Raw genomic sequence first — 21,240 nt, forward strand, 5'->3', positions numbered from 1 at the left:
AGCTGGGTTACGAATGCCTGACTTATGGACACCATTTCAAATGATTGAGCTACCATAATATTATAAAATTAAAGATCAATATACCTATGTTCCTTCTTATGGATGGCGAAACTAGTCTCATCTCTCTACTTCCAGTAATTGTTCTTGTTTGTATATACTTTTGATGCCGTTCATTACAATACTGGTGGAGGTATGTTTACCAGAGTGATTTGTGTGTATTTTCCAGCTTTTGAAAATAAATTAACCTAGATGTGGGAAAGGGGGAACCTGTTCATTCCCCAGAGACACCCTATACTATCACTGCAACATCATCCCAATTCAACGGAACACCAAAGCATTATCGGTGTCCTCTCCCAAGCTAGCATACATACACAGAGTGATGTCCTATTTTTACTCATCCAACCATGTTGAGCAATGTTCACAATATCATGACTCCTGAATATTAGGGGAATAAATTGTGAGACAGACAAAGGAAAGGTTTCAAATGTGTCCATTAGGGTGTTACTGCAAGCTAAAACGCAAAAGGCTGTTATGTTATTTAACAGAGTATCATCGCACAAGTTTCAATACAAGCAATTGGAATGGCCGCCTGTGTTAAAACTGACATACTGTTCTTAAGAGACACCACTGTAGATCAGTCACTATATTCGTGGTCCATGTCGGGTTTTTGTATGCCATACTTTGGAATGTGTTCTAGTGCATGCGTGATTGGGGCGTTCAGAAGGCGCTGGACACGAAATTATCATCCCCGCTGAATCGAGAGAGGATCTTCAATGCCTCAAAAGGAAATTTCGACAGTTGTGCAGTCCTCGGACGAATCTTACCATGGAACTCCTCAAGTTCAACTAGAACCAAAAGGATGGTGAGATAATTGAATTGTTTGTCTGTGCTTTAAAGAAGGCAGCAAGGAGCTGCAGGTTTGGAGAGCTCTGTGATGGGCTTATTAAAGACTGAATAGTGTGCGGTATTGCTAGTATAAACTGAGAAAAGTACTTCTGCACGACTTTGAATTGACTTTGGATAAGGCTATCTCTATCAGTGCGATTCACGAGACAACTGTTTTTAACACTAAAACGCTAACTGATGTGCAACAATCCGCCGTTAGTATCGATGCTGTTCAGGCTAGGTTCCGGAGAGAACGTAAGCCTGAGAGAGCGATCCAGTCTGGTACATCTGGGATGCGATTTATTGCGGGCTGTATCAACTGTGGAGGAAATCATGCATCAAAAAGGGAGAAATGCCCTGCTTTCGGCCAATTATTTCAGGAGATGCTGTAAATCCACACAACAGGTTTACACCAGAGGGATAACCAAACAGTCTGTCCACCAGGTACAGTCAGAGCCACAGTCTGATCCACCTGATAGCAGTACAGAAGAAATGGTCAATGTTGATGGTGTCACACTGCTAGTGGATTCGGTTGAGGCACAACGAGTAAAGAATAACGAGGTGATGGTTGCTCTGCTGGTTAATGATGTCGAAGTCAAAATGAAAATAGATACTGGTGCCAAGTGCAATGTTATGTCTAAAACGGGATTCAAACGCATATGGAATGCCGAGCAACCCGAGCAAGTAAAAGTATGCAGTACCACTCTAGTGGCGTATGGGGGCAGTAAAATCAAACCTATTGGAGGGGTAAAGCTGCAGTGCCACCTAGGGGGACAGTCGTATGACTCGGGTGGCACGGTGGCGCAGCGGTAGAGTTGCTGCCTTACAGCGAATGCAGCGCCGTCAGAGACTACGGGCGCCGTCTGTACGGAGTTTGTACGTTCTCCCCGTGACCTGCGTGGGTTTCCTCTGAGATCTTCGGTTTCCTCCCACACTCCAAAGACGTTAATTGACTGGGTAAATGTAAAAATTGTCCCCAGTGTGTGTATGATAGTGTTAATGTGCGGGGATCGCTGGGTGGTGCGGACTTGGTGGGCCGAAGGGCCTGTTTCCGCACTGTATCTCTAAATCTAAATCTAGACCAGGACTCCAAGCACGCCAAGACATGGAGCTGGTTTAGGTATAAGAAAATAACTGCAGATGCTGGTACAAATCGATTTATTCACAAAATGCTGGAGTAACTCAGCAGGTCAGGCAGCATCTCGGGAGAAGGAATGGGTGACGTTTCGGGTCTGAGCTGGTTTAGGTTATTTACCAGCTGGCCCCAACTAAAGATGACACATCACAGCAAATTTTTGCGGAGTATAGTGATCTCTTTACCGACGAGCTTAGAAAGCAACCAGTAACATAATCAATGACACTGGATCCGGATGCGAGACCCGTTGTTCGTTCTGCACATCGCATTCCCATAGCTATGCAGGACTGTGTCAAAGCCGAACTGGACAGAATGCAGACATTGGGCGTCATCACGCCTGCGTGAAACCAACGGACTGGGTGTCTTCTATGGTTGCAACTACAAAAAACAAACAAACAAGTACAGGCATCAATCCTAGGGACCTGAATACTGCTCTGAAAAGACACCACCACCCTAAGCGCACGGTTGAAGAAGTGGCTGCCCACGTGGGAAACGCAAAGGTATTTTCCGTGTAGGACGCCAAGAACTCTTTCTGGTAAATTCCCCTCGACCATAGATTGTCACTGCTCACCACCTTCAGCACTTTCTTTGGCCGCTACAGATTTCTAGGGATGCCGTTCGGAATCAATTCAGCCAGCAAGGTGTACCAACGCACCATGGAACAGATTTTCAAAGGCTATCCCTGCGCGATCATCGTTGATGACGTGGAGTAGGAAAAAAACCTGCAGATGCTGGTTTAAATCGAAGGTAATCACAAAATGCTGGAGTAACTCAACGGGTCAGGCAGCATCTCTGGGGAAAAGGAATGGGTGACATATTGGTTCGAGACACTTCTTCAGACTGATGTTAGGGGAGGGGGCAGGACAAAGATAGGATGGGTTGTTGACAACCTATGCCATCGCAGGAAATTCCATTAGATCCTACGGACTACCCGGATGCAATGATGGAGATAGAAGACGAAAATGTTCTTATGAGTAATGGACATGTGTCAGTGGGCCCTGAACAGTTTTGAGACCAGGTGCTGGTGTCTGCACCCATGGAGGAACCGCCTGGGATGCCAGTGCTGGCGGAGAAATCACCTATGAAGAAATCGTCTGTGAAGCCTGCGGCTGTGGTATCACCACCTGTGAAAAGTACCACAGAAGGGCTGTACAAGACACTTGCAGGATGAATCTGCAAGCCGAATCCCAGATACAAAGACTAATGACTAAATGCTTTTTTATACATGACCATTGGTGCAGATATTGCTTTGCTATAGTTGTTGGATTGTTGATAAGTATATATATTTTTTAAAAATATCTTTGCTATATTGCTTGTATGCATGTTTGCTTTTATTTTGAGGCATGTGCTAAAGGAGGATGTAGATCAGTCACTATTTTCCTGATCCATGTCGGGTTTTTATACTGACTTACTATGGAATGTGTTCTTGCGCATGCATGGTTGGGGCATTATGATACGGAGGCTGGAATGTACGAGAGAGGCTTTGTTCTCAGTTTCTGATTCTTATGGCTAATAACGAACTTTATGGTTAAATGACTTATAGTTATTACTACTTCATACAACCACTGTCTGTTTACAGGATGTGGGGTGAATGTTTTTCTTCTGGAGGTGTGAGTGGAGAGGTGGGTGGGCTGATAGGCATACAAAATTATGAATGGCATGGATGGGGATTCCCCCCCCCCCAACCAAAATAATCCAAATCTAGGGCGCATAGGTTTAAAGATTTAGAGGAGACCTCAAGAACACAATTTTTGTCCAACAAGTCGTTAGAGTCTAGAATAATATTGGTCAAATATGGTGGAGGCAGATGCTGTTTGAACTGGCAAAGCATAGATGGGTACAGACAAAGTACATGATGGTCAGAATGGACTTGGTGAGCCAAATAAGTTGTTTGTTCTGTAACTGATCATTGACCTTTTGGGGCAAAGCTTGGCAAGTGATAGGTGGATAGAAGCTAGGGAGGTGATTGTCACTCCACCCATCTGCCAAACTGTACACTGCAAGGGCCAGGAAGCAAGCGGGCAAGATCAACTCTGACCCCTCTCACCCTGGCCACAAACTCTTCGAAACACTTCCCTCTGGAAGGCAACTCCGGACTGTCAAAGCAGCCACAGCCACAGCCAGACATAAAAACAGCTTTTTTTCCACAAGTGATAGTTCTACTCAATAACCAAAGTCTGTAGTCTCTTTTTTTGCTCTGGTTTATTTTTGCCCACATGTTTAGACCGTAATGGTGTATCCTTATTGTTTTGATGCGTTTATGCTTTATTCTTAGTCGTTAACTGTATGTTTGTGTTGTCATTTGTGAGCGGAGCACCAAGGCACATTCCTTGTATATACATGGTCGGTTGGTCGGTCATTCATTGCTCGAGGTGAAATAGGCAAGGATAAGGAAAGAGAAGTGAAAGGTAAAACTGGATGGTGGATGGAAATAGTGGAGGAGAAAGAGGGCAGATAAAAGAAATGTGGGACTCTGGGAGATGAGCTATAAAATAGCAAAAAGGATCTCGGTTACGACGATGGTGGGGGGAAATGTGTGTATACCAGAGTGAGAGGGGTATTATGCAAAATTGGAAAATTCAATATTCACAGCATTGAGTTGCAAGCTACCCAAGAGGAATACGAGCAGTTCTTCCAGTTTGCATGTGGCCTCTCTAGCAATGGAGGAAGCAAAGGACAAAGCTCAGTATACATACAAATGTAGCATTTCACAAGGGCTCCAGATTGCCACATTTGGTCCAGCATTGCCTTGATATCAAGGGCAGTGGCTTTCACCTCACATTTGGAACTTGGCTCCAATCCACATTTAAATCAAGGCTGTGTTGAGGGTGGACTTTCAGAAAGCCTTCGACAAGGTCCCACATAGGAGATTAGTGGGCAAAATTAGAGCACATGGTATTGGGGGTTGGGTACTGACTTAGATAGAAAATTGGTTGACAGACAGAAAGCAAAGAGTGGGGATAAATGGGTCCCTTTCGGAATGGCAGGCAGTGACCAGTGGGGTACCGCAAGGTTCGGTGCTGGGACCTCAGCTATTTACGATATACATTAATGACTTGGATGAAAGGATTAAAAGTACCATTAGCAAATTTGCAGATGATACTAAGCTGGGGGGTAGTGTGAATTGTGAGGAAGATGCAATAAGGCTGCAGGGTGACTTGGACAGGTTGTGTGAGTGGGCGGATACATGGCAGATGCAGTTTAATGTAGATAAGTGTGAGGTTATTCACTTTGGAAGTAAGAATAGAAAGGCAGATTATTATCTGAATGGTGTCAAGTTAGGAAGAGGGGATGTTCAACGAGATCTGGGTGTCCTAGTGCATCAGTCACTGAAAGGAAGCATGCAGGTACAGCAGGCAGTGAAGAAAGCCAATGGAATGTTGGCCTTCATAACAAGAGGAGTTGAGTATAGGAGCAAAGAGGTCCTTCTACAGTTGTACCGGGCCCTGGTGAGACCGCACCTATGTGCAGTTTTGGTCTCCAAATTTGAGGAAGGATATTCTTGCTATTGAGGGCGTGCAGCGTAGGTTCACTAGGTTAATTCCCGGAATGGCGGGACTGTCGTATGTTGAAAGGCTGGAGCAATTAGGCTTGTATACACTGGAATTTAGAAGGATATCTTATTGAAACATATAAGATAATTAGGGGATTGGACACATTAGAGGCAGGAAACATGTTCCCAATGTTGGGGGAGTCCAGAACAAGGGGCCACAGTTTAAGAATAAGGGGTAGGCCATTTAGAACGGAGATGAGGAAGAACTTTTTCAGTCAGAGTGGTGAAGGTGTGGAATTCTCTGCCTCAGAAGGCAGTGGAGGCCAGTTCGTTGGATGCTTTCAAGAGAGAGCTGGATAGAGCTCTTAAGGATAGCGGAGTGAGGGGGTATGGGGAGAAGGCAGGAACGGGGTACTGATTGAGAGTGATCAGCCATGATCGCATTGAATGGGGGTGCTGGCGCGAAGGGCTGAATGGCCTACTCCTGCACCTATTGTCTATTGACCCAATTGATCCTGAAATCCCAAAGTGAGCATGAGCATTGCAGTAATTAATGGGTTAGTGCCATTGGATGGGATTTAAAGTAATAGAACGTAATAGGGCTGCATTAAAAACATAGCCTCCATCTGCATTATATCTCAAATTTAAAATAAAGCTCTAGAGCTGTTATTATTGCTTTAATAAAAGTGGTAACTTTTACCCACAACTATATTGGGAAAGGCAAGATCAACCATTAAAACAGGATAGTCACAAAATGCTGGAGGAACTCAGCTGGACTCTGGGGGAAAAGGAATGGGTGACATTTCAGGTCGAGCCCCTTCATCATGGGTCTCAAGACTGTGTTATTACTAACCAAATTCAATATAGACTTTTGAAAAGGGATTTATATTATCTGACATTGCATTATCAAGGCTAGATATGGACAGTAAACCTTACTTTTACATTTTTCTCAATGAATTTATATTTTCTCAAAAATAAATAATCTTGTGAAGCAAATTCAGAAGTTTGAATTTAATTACATTTAAGTAGCTGTTATTAGATTATCTGTGTTATCCTACAATTGGCTTCAATATCCTATATTAAGAAAGACGGAAAACTGGTGGTGACAATAGGTCTCAATTATGATATCTATCATAATCAATTAGCAGGACATCATCCTCTTGCATACAAAATGGTTACAAAAGTATTCCCTAGCAGATGAACTATGAAACAGAATTAAAAACACAGAAATTAGACGTCTGAAACATAAGACAAATAATGGAAACATTCAGCAGGTCAAGCAGCATCTACTGAAAGGAAAACAGTGTTAATGTGTCCGTTTGATCTTTCACGATAACTTATTCCTCTTTTCACAGGCTGCTTGTCCTGCTGAATGTTTGCAGCATTTTTTTTTCCAACTATAAAACGGGCTCTCCTAAATTTTGGATTATGAAGCATAGAATACTTAGTTTCATTTCAAAGACTGAAAATGTCAGTTGTCAGATGGTTCAGAAGTAGTCAATAATCTAATGTCCAATTGGCTGTAACAAACCAAAAATTCTTAACTCAACATACTTTAAAGCAAACGAGACATACTGTGCTTACTTTGTTCTCCGTGTCCAAATCGTTACGTACATAAGCAGGCATCATTAACCTGATGTTTTCATGTCTGGTGGATCTGTCAACTTATAAAAACATTTACATTGCTGTCATGAGAGAACCCGCAGGTAAGTGTAGTTTGTCAGTTTTCTGCTGACGGTGCTGCAGCCTGATGACCCTTCGTGTCTTCGAAGCGTCTGCTGGTTACGTACAGGAGACGTTCAATTGTCCAGCGCTAACTTCCTAATGAAAGCATTTACGCAGCCCATCGGACACCATCTTGTCTGCGTTTTGAAAGGTAAGATTTTGTTTGTATTTTAAATGTATTTTAAATGTATTTTGGGGGAAATACTAGCCGAGTCAGGTCGAGATTACAGCGTCTTCTGAAACATCGCGAAAGTTCACACGCTGTCAATGCTTCTCCGGCGTCCTCATTTTCGCTGAAATCACTGACAAGTCGGTAAGTACTTGAGAGTTTAACTATAACACCTTGTATGGGTTACTTAAAAACCAAGCTTCACTGTAACAAGGAATAAACCAGATTTACTTCCAGTTTACTAATAGCAGTATTAAAAAATAATAATTTTAAAGTGGTTACGTGGATTTTTGTGAAAGGTGTGTGGGCATTCTTTGAAAATGTAAGGGAGATACATATCTGGTTTCTGGGTTGAATATCTGGGTTTGGAGCCCACTTTACATGTAATGGCGGAGGCCAAAAACACCGCGAAAATTCCCACGCTGTCAAACTGTTGCCTCCAATCTACCTGTCAAATGGCCTGACGGTAAATAAATTGGTTTACTGTCCAATTTCATTGTGGACCGCCACGGGTAGGATGTATAACTACACTTTAATGAATTAGAAAAAAGAAGTTCTACCATTGCAATCAAATGCCATTGAGACACCATGTTACGTACGTTAACACTTGTGTGGTAAATTTTAAACCTGAAAAAACTACTTGCGGTTGTGGAACTATCTTCTTTCTTTTTGATAGTCAGACGGTTGTCAAACTTGTAAATAAATGTGTTTGCATTGGTTTTTACAACAATTAATTTTTGGGTGTCTATGTCACGCTTCTCTGTCCCAGTATCATATTTATACACATATATAAACATAGCACAAAAAGTAAGGAAATTTGTGTTTGGTAGATTATTTCTTTGTTGTAACAATGCTTCTTGGCAATAAATCTTATACCGTTGGAAAGCCTGTTTATTTCCCTTTTAAATGGTGCCACATTTGTACGGAACATGCATTTGTGGGATGAGCAGCAGAGCTGAGTATATGGGTTGCGCCCATGAAAAATCTGCCAAATCTTCTCTGCCAATGCCAAACAGCTTATTCTGCCATTGACTCTTGTTAGGTGTTGTTTGGTGGATTGGATGATTGAAGTCTGAAGAAACAAGACATATTGGCAATTTAACAATTTATTCATTTAATAAACAGGAGCCTCAGTAGCGTGTGGAAGAACCATACACAGCCACAACAGCCTGGCACCTCCTCCTCATGCTGGTCACCAGCCTGGTCACACACTGTTGTGGGATGGCATCCCATTCTTCAACCAGCATTTGTCGCAAGTCAGCCTGCGTGGTTGTGTTGGTCACTCTGGCACGAACAGCACGCCCAAGCTGAATCCACAAGTGTTCAATGGGGTTGAGGTCAGGACTGCTGGCAGGCCATTCCATCGTCTCCACTCCCAAATTCTGGAGGTAGTCTCTGAGAAACCCTGCTCTGTGGGGGCGAGCATTGTCATCTTGGAGGATAGAGTTCGGTCCCAGACTGTGGAGATATGGGATTGCCACTGGTTGCAGAATCTCATCTCGATATCTCTCTGCATTGAGATTGCCTCCAATGATGACAAGCCTCGTTTTTCCAGTGAGGGAGATGCCGCCCCACACCATCACACTGCCTCCACCAAAAGATGTTACTATCGGTGCAGCAATCAGCATAGCATTCTCCGCGTCTTCTCCACACTTTGACCCTATGATCCAACTGCCGTAGGCAGAATCTGGACTCATCGCTGAACATAACGTTCCTCCACATGTTCAGGTTCCAGTGCACGTGTTGCCGACACCAGCGCAAACGGGCCTGACGGTGAAGGGCAGTCATGGCAGGCCTCCTGGCAGCCCTATGAGACCGGAGATCGGCTGCGTGCAGTCTGTTCCGAATTGTCGGGGCAGAGAGCCGTCGGCCATATCGTCTTGCAAACCTTGACTGTAAATCTGTAGAAGACAGCCTACGGTTCCTAAGTGCTGACAGAGTGAGGAAACGGTCTTCTTCGGGTGTCGTCTTCTTGGGACGCCCACTTCGCGGCCTGTCTCTGACATCCCCCGTTATATGGAACTTGGCCTTCACTTTGGAGATGGTACTAGGGCTCACTCCAAATAATGCAGCAACTTGGTTTTGCGGAACACCAGCTTGAAGTTGCCCTATCGCACGGGCCCTATAAAGATCAGTCAAACGTGGCATGCCGATTCTTGGAGCAGACACCTACTGACCACTGTAGCAGGGCCCATGCTCACAGATGCTGCCAATCAGGCACCTGATTGTCAGCACCTGGGGGTACCAGAAGCTCAAAACAAGAGTCAATAGCAACAGCAGAATAAGCTGTTTGGCATTGGCAGAGAAGATTTGGCAATTTTTTCATGGGCGCAACCCATATACTCAGCTCTGTTGCTCATCCCACAAATGCATGTTCCTTACAAATGTGGCACCATTTAAAAGGGAAATAAACAGGCTTTCCAACGGTATAAGATTTATTGCCAAGAAGCATTGTTACAATAAAGAAATAATCTACCAAACACAAATTTCCTTACTTTTTGTGCTATGTTTATGTATATATTTCGTGTCACACAACTGTTGAGCCAATAGCGAGCAAATTTTAGTGCCACGTTGTTGGCCTCTGCAAGATCCTTTACATTGCATGGGTCATATCACAGCTCAGGAGATGTTCCATAGTCTGGAGGCCCCGTCCGTACTCGCAGTCTGACGCATCTTCAGTATATCCCCACTTCAGTATGTTCTATTTGCTCCTCCCATGCCTGTCTGCAGTTGGTTGAGACTGCGCCAGGTTATCCACGGTTGGTCGGAACCTGGTGGGAATTTCTCAGAGGAGTCGATTGCTACGTGAATGTCTTCCGGAGATTTCCCCAGTTTCTCTTCCCAGAGATTGAGACTTCTGGAAGATGCACTGCAGTCCAGGGGATGGACAGAAGAGGAAATGTCTGTGTGATTTCAAACACTGAGGTAGCAAAGGGTGGTCATGTAGGGGGTGTCTTTCATTCTCTGATTGTCTGAAGCGTTCTTTTTGACTGGCTACTGGTCTTCAGATTCCAGGAGATGCAATGCCAGAGAGTAGGTAGATGTTGTCAGTCTTGGTAGGTTTCATGCATCCACTGATGCAGCGACAGCTTGTGTTTAGCACAGGATCAATCTTCCTTGCATGAGCTGAGCACTCCCATACTGCGCAGGCATACTCGGCAGTGGAGAAGCAGAGAGCCAGAGCTGTTGATCGAATGGTTTTAGAATTTGCTCCCCATTTTGAGGTACTCAGCTTGCTAAGAAGAGCATTTCTGGAACGGACTTTTCCTTTAAGTTTGGTGATATGTGCTTTGTAGGTCAGAGATTAATCAAGAGTCACACCGAGATAGACTGGATAGTCACAGTGCTCCAATCTGACTCCATTCCATGTGGTCTTCAACCTTCGATTTGCATACTTGTTCTTCCAGTGGAAGGCGCAGACTTGGGTTTTAGATGGATTGGCTCTCAGGTGATTCTCTTTAGTATGAGGACGGGTTGACTAAAGCCTCACACAGAGTAGCTTCTGCCTCGAGGAAGTCAGCACCTTGGGTTCTAATACACAGGTCATCTGCATAAATGAAACTCCTGGTGTTGGGATGGATAGGCTGGTCATTAACATAGACATTGAACAAGGTGGGTGCCAGGACTTCCTTGAAAATGTATCAAGTATTTATACCTCAAAACATTTTAATTTGTGCAGATTTCTGGAAACATTAGATCAAATTGGACACCAGATTTAGCATAAGATTTTTTAATTGAACTGGGTCTATTCAGTTAAAAATAAGTTGTTAATCTTCACGGAAAATCGTTCACAACAAATTTCACGTACAGGAAATGTATTTTATAAAAGTGGAACAAAATCGCAGTTTAGATTCTTTTTTTCTTTTTAAACTAGCTTATTGAGTAAGTTCTGTTGTCAATAACAATTTGTTACATAAGTTTCAGCAGATTAACATTTTATATGTCTTGGTGCTCTTTTCAGATGGAATCGCTTCAAATGCATCATTTTATTTATTAATGTCACAAATCTTTGACCTATTGAGTCACAGCAGCTTGATTTACCCAAAACAGATAAATGTTTTTCTTGGTCCAACTGCCAGATTATTACAACAGAATGTTGTACCTAAAGGTAATCTAAATATGCTTTCAGACACTGTCATGTGTCCAAATCGTTATCTTTCCAAATAATGCAGAATGGTAATTAGATTTAGAAATTCTCAAGTTGTTAGTAGACTGTAAAGGTTATATAGTTGTATGACAATTGGATTTCTTTGACTACTTTGGAGTATTTTAAAACAGTCAAAGAAATCTGAATTCTCAAGCTAAAGTTGCAACATCAAAAACTAAAGCAGTTATGTCTTTTGTAACTATCTTGTGAATGTAGGTATTTTACAAGTTGCCAATTGAGTGTTCTCAAAATAAGAATTAAAGCAGACATCTTTGTTTCGGATACAAAGGTAATTTTGAACAGATGCGGGCTCTGTGGCCTGAAAAGTACAGTGCAACATTTAGTGCACACTATCATATTCCAATTTCTATTATCTTTACAGGCACAACAACCAAGTACTTGCCCCCATTCAAATAACAGAAAAAAATTGATACAAGCACGTTTATAGTCTTGTAAGTTATTTACAATCATAAATAGCAATTTAAGTATGTTATCGTTACTGTTAAACAGTTGTTTTAATTTTAAACAGCTGCAATTTTAACGATTTATGTGAACTGTTAAGATTGTCACTTTGTGGTTTTAGACCATTCTTCATATATCAAAGACCTGAGTATCCATAATTGTAGAGACTGTTATGCCTCTGCAAGTCACGTACATTTATATTTTTGGGTAAGTTGAGATGGATCTAGCCATGTAAAACATGGCAGCAGTTAAAAAAAGTTTGAAACTGTACAAACTATCCGCTGTTATCAATGGAAAGATGACCAGGGACTGATTTTCCAAGAAGTCAGATACTACTTAATAATGCCAAGAAGTCAGATACTACTTAATCATGCTGAGTGAATTAAAGACAGGAATCCTTGGTATTAAATTCATCTTTTACATTTTAACAAGTTAATAGCCCAGATAACCCAAATATCACCACTACTTTGGACCCATGGTCACCAAGAAAACGATCTCAATTTTTTTTTAAGTAACATACTTTTGAATTTTCTCTTAAATGTAATCCTTCGTCTCGTTCTCAGTTGGTCTATGGTTTCAAAATTTGCCCAGAACTGTTGCTAGCAGAGCCATCCTGATGTACATGCCATTTTCAGCCTGGCGAAAATAAGCTGCCCGTGGGTCAGAATCAACTTCCACACTGAAGAGGAAGAGCAATAACATTACCAGTCTTGACACAAATTATAAACCAAGATGCATAAGACACATATATACCCAAACGCATACATGTGTATATAATATACATACATTAGTATATTGATGTGCTTTTATAGAGGAATAGTTTGAATCTCATGAGTTAGTCAATCTAATCAAAGGAGAGCAAAGCGGCTGGGGAGAAATTCCTCCATTGCTGCTCAAATGCAACAGTCATAGTTATCCACTCATCCTATCCTGTCATAATCTTAAAAATGAAAACAATTATAAACAAAATTGTGTTAACATAGATTGGTGTGGCCTTTATATAATATCACACCCTTAAAATTCATCCTAATCAAATGAAAATGGTTTAAATAGAAATAATTTAAAAAAAGACACGCCTGAAATGTTGGATGTAAAAATAAAGAACATATGCATAAGTTTAGAAGTATAAAAATGGCAAACATTAATAAGCTAAATCACAATGAACAAAACTGCAGATACTCAAAAACGAACAAAAAAAGTGTTGAATGTTTCAGATCGAGGATAAATCAGAAAGGGGAAGGAGGGAAAAAAAGTTGCAGGATATTGTTTCAGGATATTAAGTATAGAAGTTAGGACGTTGTTATAGTTGTACAAGATGTTGGTGAAGGCACATTTGGAGTGCCGTGTTCACTTTTGTTCATCCTGTTAAAGGAAGGATGTAATTAAGCTGGAAAGAGTGCAGAGATTTACAAGGATGTTGTCAAGACTTGAGGGGCTGACCAAAAGGGAGAGGTTGGGCAGGCTAGGACTTTATTCCTTGGAGGGTAAACTCCCAAATTTATCCTAAAATCTCCAAAATAGCTTTTCCAACAGAAGTCATTCAGAAAAAGATGCAAAACTAAAGGGCATTCGCATAGATTTGGTATAAAGAGGACAAACATTAATAAGCTAAATTAAAAGAGAAATAACTGCAGATACCGGAAATCAAAGAAAAACAATGTGCTTAATGTTTCCATTTCTTTGAAATACACAATCACTTCAGGTACCGTTACCTGTAGTATTCTGGGTTAAGTCTCAATCTAAGTACATCTAATATGATGTCAGATCCCACACAGGAAGCTGGACTAGAAATATAAAAAAACAGGTGGAGCCAAATGGAGGTTTAATTGGATGTTATGAGCATATGTGGTTTCTCAGTGTCAGAAAGCAGTATGTTAGAAAAGTGGATGGAAAGTAATATGTTAGAAATGTTATATCCTGGATGACTCTTAGTATGTCCTACTCTGTATTTATGGATCAATTACATTAACAGACAATAGATTACATTTGTCCATCATTTTTCACTATAAATATTGACAAGTAAATTCCATGCAATTTAATGTTACCATAAATTACATTGTAATTCTGATTTCTAATAGCAAGTGATGCCTGAAAAGGCACATATTTTCAGTAGACCCATGCACATGAGCACACACACAAAAACTTTATTAGCTCAAGCTCTTACCTAACTTCATTCACACGTGGCAGTGGATGCATAACCACCATCTTTTTCTTGCCTCTCGTCATAATATGAGGAGTAAGAATAAATTGTCCAAAACACTAGATCAATTAGAGATAAAAGACAGTATTTTCTTAAGATTGCTGTGGACATTCTGAAGAAACATAGAAAATTGGTGCAGTAGGCCATTCGGCCCTTCAAGCCAGCACTGCCATTCACTATGATCATGGCTGATAATCCAAAATCAGTACCCCGTTCCTGCTTTTTCCCCATATGCCTTAACTCCGTGAGCCCCAAGAGCTAAATCCAACTCTATTGAAAACATCCAGTGAATTGGCCTCCACTGCCTTCTTTTTCTTCCCTTCTTTTAATTTTTAATTTTTTAAAGCATATGTACAAATAATAATAAACGACAAACTGGTTATAGAGTTCTTACATAGCTTCAATTTTAAATTTTTAAAGAAAAAAATAAAGATGAAAAGAGGCTGAAAAAAAAAGACTATAAACTAATAGAGCAAAGAAAAAAGAGAATTACAAACATAAAGATTATGGCGATAGATCCGGGGGTTAGTGAGTATAGTTGTACATCCAACCGTAAACTCAAGTTTTAACTTTAGTTTTAAATTTTAGTTTTGTGACAAACCCATTTACTTTTTTAAAAATTCAATAAATGGAGACCATATTTTAAAAAATAGATCTGGTTTGTCCATTAAGGCAAACCTTATTTTTTCCAAATGCAAGGTATCGGTCATTTCCGTAATCCACATTTTAATTGTGGGGGTTACTGTTTTCCCCCAAAATTTAAGTATTAATTTTTTTCGCAGTTATTAAACTGTAGTCAAGAAAGCGTCTCTGACAGCGTAAAGTTTGTAATGTGTTCTGATAATCCTAAAATTATTCATTTTGGATCTAAATCCAGTTGGTTATCGATAACTTTGGAAATGATTTTTTAAATATCGATCCAAAAATTTTGCATATTTGTACAAGTCACAAAAGTGTGAAAATTGGCTTCTTGAAATTGACATTTATCACAAATAGGAGAGATACTTGGGAAGATCCTGTTTAATTTTGTCTTCGAATAATGCAGTCTGTGTAATATTTTAAATTGTATTAACGAGTGTCTAGTGTTTAACGAGCATTGATGTATGTGTTGTAAACTTTCGTCCCATATGTCTTGCGTTATGGGTTGAGCCAATTCGTCCTCCCATGCTCATCTATATGATTCTGATGACGGAATGTCGGTATCTAAAGAGTGTTATAAATATAAGATATTAATTTATTTGTATTGTAGTGACGGTTCAAGCATTCATCAAGAATTCCTGGGCCTCTTAATCTATATTCTTGCGTATGTGATTTTACATAATCTCTGAGTTGTAAATATCTAAAAAAATTATTAGCATGTAATCCATACTTCTGTTGTAATTCCTGAAAAGAGAGAAAAGTTCCCTTATGATAGAGGTCTCCCACCATTTTAATTCCATAACTTTTCCATTGAATGAATCCTCTATCTGAGACAGACGGTTTGAAAGAAGGGTTATTTGCAATGGGTAGGAAGAAAGATAAATTACTCAATTTTAAAGTGAGTTTTAATTGTTTCCAAATACGGATAACACTGTGTATAATTGGATTTCCTCCATATGTTTTTTTATTCAAAATTATTGGGGCGAATAAGATCGCACCAATGTCAAATGGTAAGCAATCCTCCTTCTCCAACTTTAACCAATCTGGTTGCCGATCAATGTCGTCCAGCCAGAAGGTTATATTTTTAATATTAACCGCCCAGTAATAAAATAAGAAGTTTGGTAAAGCGAATCCTCCATTAGTTTTAGACTTGTATAAATGTCTTTTATTTATTCAATGGGTCTTATAATCCCAAATAAAATTAGTAATAATTGAATCAATTTTTTTGAAAAAAAATTTTGGAAGGTGTATCGGGATTGCTTGAAATAAGTATAGTAGCTGTGGGAGGAAGATCATCTTTATAGCATTAATTCGACCAGCTAGTGAAATGGGGAGTGTTTTCCAAAATTGGATATTTCTATGTAATTTAGTAACTAAAGAAGGGAAATTTGATTTAAATAAAGAAGTATATTTCCTAGTCACATAGATTCCAAGGTATTTGAACTTTTCATAGGCAATTTTAAAAGGGAATTGTTTAAGTATAGCCGGATTTTGTTCCGTAATTGGCATGATTTCGCTTTTGTACCAATTAATTCTATATCCGGAGAATGAGCCAAATTGAGTTATGAGATGTAGTAAATTCGGAATGCTAATTTCAGGGTTTGTGATGTATAATAGTACATCATCCGCATATAAGGAAATTTTGTTAATTGTATGTTTAGTGTTATAGCCGTGAATGTCTGGGTGTGATCTGATACTCTCGGCGAGTGGTTCTATAACGAGGGCAAATAAAAGCGGAGATAATGGACATCCTTGTCTACAACCTCTGGATAAGTGAAATTTTGGTGACAACATTTGGTTTGTCAATATTCTAGCTGTTGGAGTTTTATATAAAAGTTTCACCCCTGAGCAAAAGTTTTCACCGAGTCGGAATTTTTCCATCACGGAGAAAAGATAGGGCCATTCCACTTGATCAAATGCTTTTTCAGCGCCTAGCGAAATGAATGCTAAGTTTTCATTTAATATTCTATTTGAGTATATTATATTGAACAAGCGTCTTAGGTTATAGAAAGAATATCGTTTAGATATAAAGCCTGATTGGTCAGGGTGTATTAATTTATCAATAACTAAACTTAATCTGTGGGCTAAAACTTTAGCTAATATCTTCTGATCATCCACTGCCATCTGTGGCAGAGAATTCCACAGATTCGCAACTCTCTGGGTGAAAAGGTTTTTCCTCATCTCAATACAAAATGGCCTACCCCTTATTCTTAAACTGTAACCCCTGGTTCTGGACTCCCCCAACATCAGGAACATTTTTCCTGCATCAAGCCTGTCCAATCCCTCGAGAATGTTATATGTTTCTACAAGATCACCTCTCATCCTTCTAAATTCTAGTGAATACAAGCTCAGTCATCCCATTCTTTCATCATGTCAGTCCCGCCATCCTGGGAATTAACCTGGTGAACCTACTCTGCATTCCCACAATAGCAAGAATGTCCTTCCTCAAATTAGGAGACCAAAATTGCACACATTACTCCAGGTGCGGTCTCACGAGGGCCCTGTACAACTGCAGTCGGACCTCCTTGCTCCTATACTCAAATCCTCTCGCAATGAAGGCCAACATGCCATTTACTTTCTTCACTGCTTGCTGTTCGTGCATGCTTACTTTCAATGACTGATGTACAAGGACAGCCAGGTCTCGTTGCACCTCCCCTTTTCCTAATCTGACACCATTCAGATAATAATTTGTCTTTGATAGACATTAGCTGAAAAATGATTTTTTTTAAAAACATGCACATAAAAATGCTTAAGAAATCTGATTCCGTGCATCATTAGAAAAAAATCCTAAATGAAGCACCGGAAATAAGATTCTATACTGCAAAAATCAAACATTTAAAATAACTACCAAGATTAAAGATTGTGTCATGTTAACAGGCATCACCTGTTGAGCAATAAAATCAATACCATCTAAGGAGGTTGAGGGTTCAAGATGTACTGAATTTTTAAAAAAAACTTTGGGATTCAAAGGACAATGATTTTGACACCAGCTCAGAGTGATAGTTGATCTGGATTGAATAAAAAACCAAAATGTAAACAATTCACCTGCCTTTGCTTACATATAGCAATGGGGCGAGTATAGACACCGAAGTGACTGAGATACATTCCTTATATCAAAGAGCTGCTGAATGAATGTTGATATGAACAGATGGACATTGATAAGGATCACTGATTTTCATATTGTAGATAGTTGAAATAAGTTAAAGAAACTAAAAACATGAAAACACAAAAATCAAATCTGTAGAATTGTAGCACAGGGAGCACTTCCAAACTTCTGAAATGTTACAATGGGAAGGCTATTATCTTTCAAAAAAGGAATTTCCTAAATACATCAATCAATCATTTTGAGATCCAAATAGATAAATTGATTAAAATAAACCAAAATAAAAATAATTTTAGGTGAAAGAGCATTGGTACAGAAAGTCCTATGATTCCATTTAGTATACATTTTTCATTACCGCTTCATATTCTTCTTCTGAATCAAATCTTTCTTTCTGGATCCTAGTCATGTATAATACATCAGTATCTGGTAGGGCCTCTTCCAAACTGTCAAATTCCTCCTGTATATACAGACAGATGTCAAGAAAACAATAGTAGCAGCACAGCAGTATATGACATTAAGAATGCCATGATATTCTATTTCCTCAAATTATAAGCATAATAAGCTGATCCCAAACATGCTTACAACACCCGTTTGGCAGGTTTTACATTTAGAACATAGAAAAGTACAGTACAGGAATTGGCCCCTCGGCCCACAATGTTTGTGCCGAATATGATGTGTAGTTAAACTGATCCTGTATACTTGTGCATGATCCATATCCCTCTATTCACTACACTTCCATGCGCCTTTCTAAAAGCTTGTTAAACACCACTATTGTATCTGCCTTCACCACCACCCCAGGCAATGCATTCTAGACTGCGACCATTATGTGAAAAACCTGCCACGAACATTAAACTTTCCCCCTCTCATCTTATAGCTGTGCCCTCTAGCATTGGACACTTCCACCTTGGGGGGAAAAGGTTCTGATTGTCTACCCTATCTATACCTATCACAATTTTATATACTTCTAACACGTCTCCCCTCAACCTCTGACATTCTAGAGATAACAATCTAAGTCAGAGTTATAGTGTGTGGAAACAGGCCATTCGGCCCAACTCGCCCACACCGCCAATAATGTTCCGGTTACACTAGTCCCACTTGCTTGCACTTGGTCCATATCCCTCCAAACCTGTCCGATCCATGTACCCGTCTAACTGTTAAATGATGGGATAGTCCCAGCCTCAACTACCTCCTCTGGCAGCTTGTTCCATACACCCACCACCCTTTGTGTGAAAAAGTTACCCCTTGGATTCCTATTAAATCTTTTCCCCTTCACCTTGAACCAATGTCCTCTGGTCCTCGATTCCCCAACTCTGGGCAAAAGACTGTGCATCTACCCGATCTAATTCTCATGATTTTGTATACGTCTATAAGATCTCCCCTCATCTACGCTCCATGGAATAGAGACCCAGCCTACTCAACCTCCAGCTCACACCCTCTAGTTCTGGCAACATCCTCGTTAATCTTTTCTGAACCCTTTCAAGGTTGACAATATCTTTCCCAGAACTGAACACAATATTCTAAATGTGGTCTCACCAACATCTTATACAACTGCAACATGACCTCCCAACTTCTATACTCAATACTCTGACTGATGAAGGCCAAAGTGACAAAAGCCTTTTTGACCACCTTATCTACCTGCAACTCGACCTTCACCTGTACTCCTCGGCCCCTCTGCTGTACAACACTACTCAGAGACCTACCTTTTACTGTGTAGGTCCTGCCCTTGTTCTATGTCCCAAAATGCAACACCTCACACTTTTCTGTATTAAATTCCATCAACCATTCCTCCACCCACCTGGCCAATCAATCCAGATCCTGCTGCAATCTTTCACAACCATCTTCACTATCTGCAAAACATCCATCCAACCTCTCCCTGTAGCTGAAACCCTGTAATCCAGGCAGCATTCTGGTAAACCTCTGCTTTCTCTCCAAGTCCTCCACATCCAGCCCTATAGAGATGCATCATGACTTCCTGACTCCTGTATTTAAAGCCTAGCAATGAAGGCAAACATACCATATGCCTTCTTAATTACCATAACTCAGTGAGCTATGAACTTGGTCTCCAAGATCCCTCTGCGCATCAATGCCATTAAGGGTCTTGCCATTAACTGAATACTCCTTACATTTAACCTCCCAAAGTACAACACATCACACTTGCTCAGCTTAAACTCTGCCATTTCGCCACCTATTTCTGCAGTTGATCTATGTCCCGCTGTTTCTAACCGCCTTCAGGACTGCAACCCCTCCAATATTGGTTGTCAGCAAACTTACTCACCAATCTGTTTACATTTACGTCCAAGTCATTTATATAAACCACAAACAGAAGAGGTCCCAGCACAGATCCCTGCAGAATTCCACTGGTCACAGACCTACAGCCAGAATATCTACCTTGCACCATTACCGTCTGTCTTCTATGACTAAGCCAAGTTCTGAATCCATACAATCAAGTCATTGTGAATCCCGTACATCTTAATATCTTAGAATAATTATCTTACGATAGTTCCTTACAATAATTTTATTTAAATTAAATGCAAATTATTTTTGTTCACCTGCTTAATTCCTCTGGATTCAAGAAATTGAATGATATTTTGGGGCATTCGAAGATTTCTGGGAGTAACATATCGGAGATTAACACGATATAATGTGAGAAGGTAGGCGAGGGAATGCACTGTTCGTCCATGTTTCAGGTCTCCAACCATTGTAATCTGTAGGCACATTACAATGACAATTGGTAAAAAAATGTCTTTATTATATTTGGTACAAATTATAAAGAATGCTTTGAAAGTAGCTCCAGATTGATATTCCTGAAGCCTAATTTAAATTCCATTGCTCATCAATCTGTGATCTAAATGATCCGATGAGGAAATAAATGTTCCTTTCAGTGCAGAATTGTAGGCAAAACATATGCAAATATAACATATGCAAATATAACATGTAGCTAAGAGATCTTACACTGCTTGCTTACTGTAAATTGAAACAAATGCAATAATTGTTCGTAACCCTGAACCCGATTTTTAGAGACATGCTGAGTGAGAGACAAGGATATGGCAGATGGAATGTACAGTAGGGAAGTTGTGGAAGTCATTCACTTTGGTAGAATCAAGAGAAAAGCAGGGTCATTTATGAGTGAGAAATTGAGGTGTTCGCATTCAGAGGATCAGAGTGTCCTCGTACACAAATCAGCAACCATTATTCCGTTGGAAAATGTAAGTAGGAAGGTAAATGGTAAGCTGCCCTTTTTTGAAAAATATATTGTGGAAGATTAAATGCATTTTACAGGAA

The 21,240-nt window shown here is 40.2% G+C and overlaps 1 protein-coding gene across 2 annotated transcripts in view; it reads right to left on the reverse strand.

Annotated features, from left to right (window-relative positions):
• Window positions 1–11,153: 11,153 nt before the first annotated feature.
• cad (carbamoyl-phosphate synthetase 2, aspartate transcarbamylase, and dihydroorotase) overlaps window positions 11,154–21,240 on the reverse strand; it is a 92,291-nt gene continuing 82,204 nt past the window's right edge. For both annotated transcript variants that reach the window (XM_078399427.1, XM_078399426.1), the window contains 4 exons: window positions 20,508–20,663; window positions 18,314–18,415; window positions 14,181–14,275; window positions 11,154–12,695 (listed from right to left, as the gene is read on the reverse strand). In XM_078399427.1, coding sequence (XP_078255553.1) covers window positions 12,593–12,695; window positions 14,181–14,275; window positions 18,314–18,415; window positions 20,508–20,663 — 456 coding nt within the window. In that variant the 3' untranslated portion in view covers window positions 11,154–12,592. The remainder of the gene's footprint in view (window positions 12,696–14,180; window positions 14,276–18,313; window positions 18,416–20,507; window positions 20,664–21,240) is intronic.

The sequence above is a fragment of the Rhinoraja longicauda genome, chromosome 5 (genome assembly GCF_053455715.1).
Source record: "Rhinoraja longicauda isolate Sanriku21f chromosome 5, sRhiLon1.1, whole genome shotgun sequence".
Taxonomy (NCBI): Eukaryota; Metazoa; Chordata; class Chondrichthyes; order Rajiformes; family Arhynchobatidae; genus Rhinoraja; species Rhinoraja longicauda.